General features: G+C 54.4%; 1 protein-coding gene across 1 annotated transcript; it reads right to left on the reverse strand.

Moving 5' to 3' along the window:
- Positions 1-1,055: 1,055 nt before the first annotated feature.
- Positions 1,056-2,650, reverse strand: PI3 (peptidase inhibitor 3). The gene is made up of 3 exons (XM_045444470.1): positions 2,519-2,650; positions 1,459-1,704; positions 1,056-1,222 (listed from the first exon to the last, which is right to left on the reverse strand). The coding sequence occupies exons 1-2, from the start codon at positions 2,592-2,594 to the stop codon at positions 1,460-1,462; spliced, it is 321 nt and encodes a 106-aa protein (XP_045300426.1). The 5' UTR covers positions 2,595-2,650; the 3' UTR covers positions 1,056-1,222; position 1,459.
- Positions 2,651-3,298: the final 648 nt, after the last annotated feature.

The raw sequence follows: 3,298 nt of genomic DNA on the forward strand, positions 1-3,298 counted from the left end.
CCTGGTATCACAGCTTCGGTGCAGTGCAGCCGGTCCCCTGGAGAACGAGAGGGAGCCCTGGCTTGCATGCTTCTGGAAAGGGCAAAGGACACTGCACTCCCTGTTCTCTCACCCTGAGTCTCTGCCCCCCATTTCCACTCGCAGCAGGAACTCAACACAAAAAGAGTTGTCTCAGGTCCAGAATGGCTAAACTGTTCTTCTGAATAATTACATCCAACCCCCTCAAATTTAACAGACAAATGAAGCTCAGGGAGGGAAAGACATTTGTCCGAGGTCATCCAGCAAGTGGGGAGGCTGGACTGGGACTAGAACACAGGTCCTCTGATTCCTAAGCCTGTGCACTTTCAACTCCAACCCGAATTCTCCTCTTTCTGTGAGAGCCTCCTTGTTCAAGGGCAGTGGAGCAGGTGGGTCAACAGCAGAGCCATGAGGTCATTCAAGTTCGCCTAACACGCACCGTCCACGATCTGCACTACTCGAGTCTGCCTGCCCCCACCTTGTGTGTCTCCAGAGGACACTGTTCACCGTCCACACTAAAGGATCAAGGACTTAGTGCGTCTTGTCTCCTCATTCACATCTTAAAATAGAAAGCTGGGGGAGGGTATGGCTTAACCCAGAGGAATTCTGGGTTAATGGAGGCATCTCAGGCACGGACAGGTGAGCAAGAGGGGATTTCCAGTGTCTCTCTAGGGCCTCTTGAGAAGATCCCTGGGGAACAAGAAAGGAAAGGAGGGAGGGCCACTGGAGCTGGCTGGTCACACTGGCAGGCTGGCAGTAGCGGGGTCAGGATGTGGGGTCGATTGGAAAGAAACTGCCTGCTGTCTGTGCAACCTTTTGTTTTTTATTCCCTGGTCTTAGGCGAAAGGCAGCAACCCCTAACGAAATGGAGACTCCAGTTGTGGGGTCAGTTAGTGGAGTTCTCATATGAAGCCCTAGGAATGGGCCTCTTCCACCCCTGCTCTCCTTCACATCCCGCTGAGGGGAGGGACACTCAGCCCCTCACCCATCTCCCTGGGGCTTCCAGGAGCACAAAAATCATGGGAGCCAGAAGCAAATGGAGCAGAAAGTGGTCTTTTATTGCAAAGTCAACGAGAGAGGCAGCCAAGTCGGGTCTTGGGCATCCTGAATGAGAGCGAGAATGCGCTGGCCGGAGAGGGTGGTGCGACAGGGCCGGGGCCAGCAGCCCCGGGGACTTCACAGGGGCAGCAAGGACACGCCCCACCTGGCCGGGAGAGAAGAGGACCAGAGAAGTGATTCGGCAGGTCAAAGCACTCAGAGGCAGTGGGGGGCAGGATCACGTCCGCGTGACGGCCCTCTCAGGTCGTCAGTTACAGGCTCAGAGAGCCTCGGTCCCTCCATCCCCTCTCCACAGCCTCCCTCTCACCCACCCAGGCTCATTCCCATTGCTCAGCCTTCTCTGTGCCCTCGGGGTCTCCTCCTGCTTCACCAGGTTCTCACCTCACTGGGGATCCAAGCAGGCCAGCCCACAAGGGCCCTGACAGCACTTCTTGGCCCCGGGGCACTCGGTATCCCTCAAACAGCGGTTAGGGGGGTTCATCATGGCGCACCGCATCAGAATGTCGGGGCAGGAGCCAGGCTTAGCGGACACTGGAACTTTGAGCAGATCTTTGGTTTTGACTGGATCTTGACCTCTAACCGGATCTTGTCCTTTGACCAGAACACCACCTTTGTCTGTGCCTTGCCCTTTAGGAGGAACGGTTGAAAGAAGAAATGTAGCCACATTTAGACCCAGTGCGCCTGCTTCACTATCTAGTCTTTCCTCTTCGTCCAACCACTGCTCTCTGCCGTGTTTCCCAAACCATGGCCGGAGATGGGGCAGGGTCGTCTGGGCTAGCTGGGGTCTGTGCCCTAGGAAAGCTGTGCTCTGGGCTTTGGGGAGAGGGTCTACAGGACCACGGTTCCCTTGGGTATCCATTTCTCCCCCCGCCCTCCATGACAAGTCCTCTCAGGAGGAGAGGCCAGACAGGGGTGACTTCCAGAGGTGAGAAGGACACATTGTCATCTCTGAGGCAACTTGGGGGGTGGGGAAAGAGCCCTGAGACATACACCAGGAGCCCTGAGCTCCCTTCTGGCTCTGGAGGTTGTCTGGACAATCAATGTCCTCCTTGGTAAAATGGGGGTCTTCAAACTACAGGATTTCTGAGGTCTTGTTGGTGTGCAACCTCCTTTTAGAGGCTGATTACTCAGGTGCTTTCTGGGGGCAGACAGGCAAACCCCACACCCAGGCCCAGATTCCTGGGATTCCCCACTTCATTGCACATTCTGCCCAGCTATCAACCCCTGAGGCCAACGCCACATGGCCACGCTTTGTCCGGCAATGGTCCTGATAGCTCAGTCTTAGCATGGAAAGCACATGATTCTACCGGACAACTTCTGCTCTCTCTGGATACAGCGGAAGCAGCCACAGACCAAAGCATGCGATCCAGCCTGCCTGCTGCCCCAGAGTGCTCCCTGCCAGGGCCCAATCCAGCTTCACCCAGGCCATTTGTCTACTCACCTATGACAGCCGCCTGTGCTGCCAGAGTCCCAAGGATAAGGAACACTGCCAGGACCAAGAAGCTGCTGGGCCTCATGATGTCAGGAAGATGCGTGTGGCCAAGAGCTGAGGCCAGCCCGTTTTATGCTGTCCAGCGTGGCCTGGAGCCAGGGGGCGGGCCTGTGCTTGTCTCTGGCGCAAGACCTACATTTTCTTAATTCTACCAGGAAGTATCCACCCCTATCCTGGGAGGGGCCGTGGGACTTTCCCCAAGGATTGTTCACAGAAGAGAAATGGCAGATACCATGTCACATCAGCCTGGGAGCTGTCCCACTTTCTCACAGAGAAGCAGGGCTGGCTGGCAGGTCCAGTGTTCTGAGTTCCCCCATTACTCCTGTTCCTGCGGGCCCCACCCAGATCCATCCTAACTGTTCACCCCTCCCAGCATCAAGGCTTTTCTTTCATGCCTTCCTGGCCCTGAGAAAAACTGTTGAAGGGAAATTTGCTTTGAAAGTCTAACGACAAATCACCTCACTTTGCTATTTCAACGGGTAGTCTCTGAGATGCACCACGAAAGTAATAGGGAAGGCGGGATTCTAGATCTCACAGAGCGACTCTAATCAAACTAATGCTGGGTGAAAAATTCAAGTCTCACAAGAAAATCTTTTGAATTACACGCTTGTGTCTAAGGCTCAAAACGAAGGCAAACTAATAGATTGTCTAGGCGTACTTAGATATGTGGTAAAACTCATTTACTCGGGGGTAGATGAAAATGAGGAAGCCATATACACACAAAATCTA

The sequence above is a fragment of the Leopardus geoffroyi genome, chromosome A3, assembly GCF_018350155.1.
Source record: "Leopardus geoffroyi isolate Oge1 chromosome A3, O.geoffroyi_Oge1_pat1.0, whole genome shotgun sequence".
NCBI lineage: Eukaryota > Metazoa > Chordata > Mammalia > Carnivora > Felidae > Leopardus > Leopardus geoffroyi.

Excerpts from the sequence above, each read along its gene's own strand:
- PI3 (XM_045444470.1), bottom strand. The coding sequence starts at position 2,594 with ATGAGGCCCAGCAGCTTCTTGGTCCTGGCAGTGTTCCTTATCCTTGGG. Across the intron at positions 1,705-2,518 it reads AGCACAGGCGGCTGTCATAG|GGCAAGGCACAGACAAAGGT; the intron begins GTGAGTAGACAA and ends TTCCTCCTAAAG.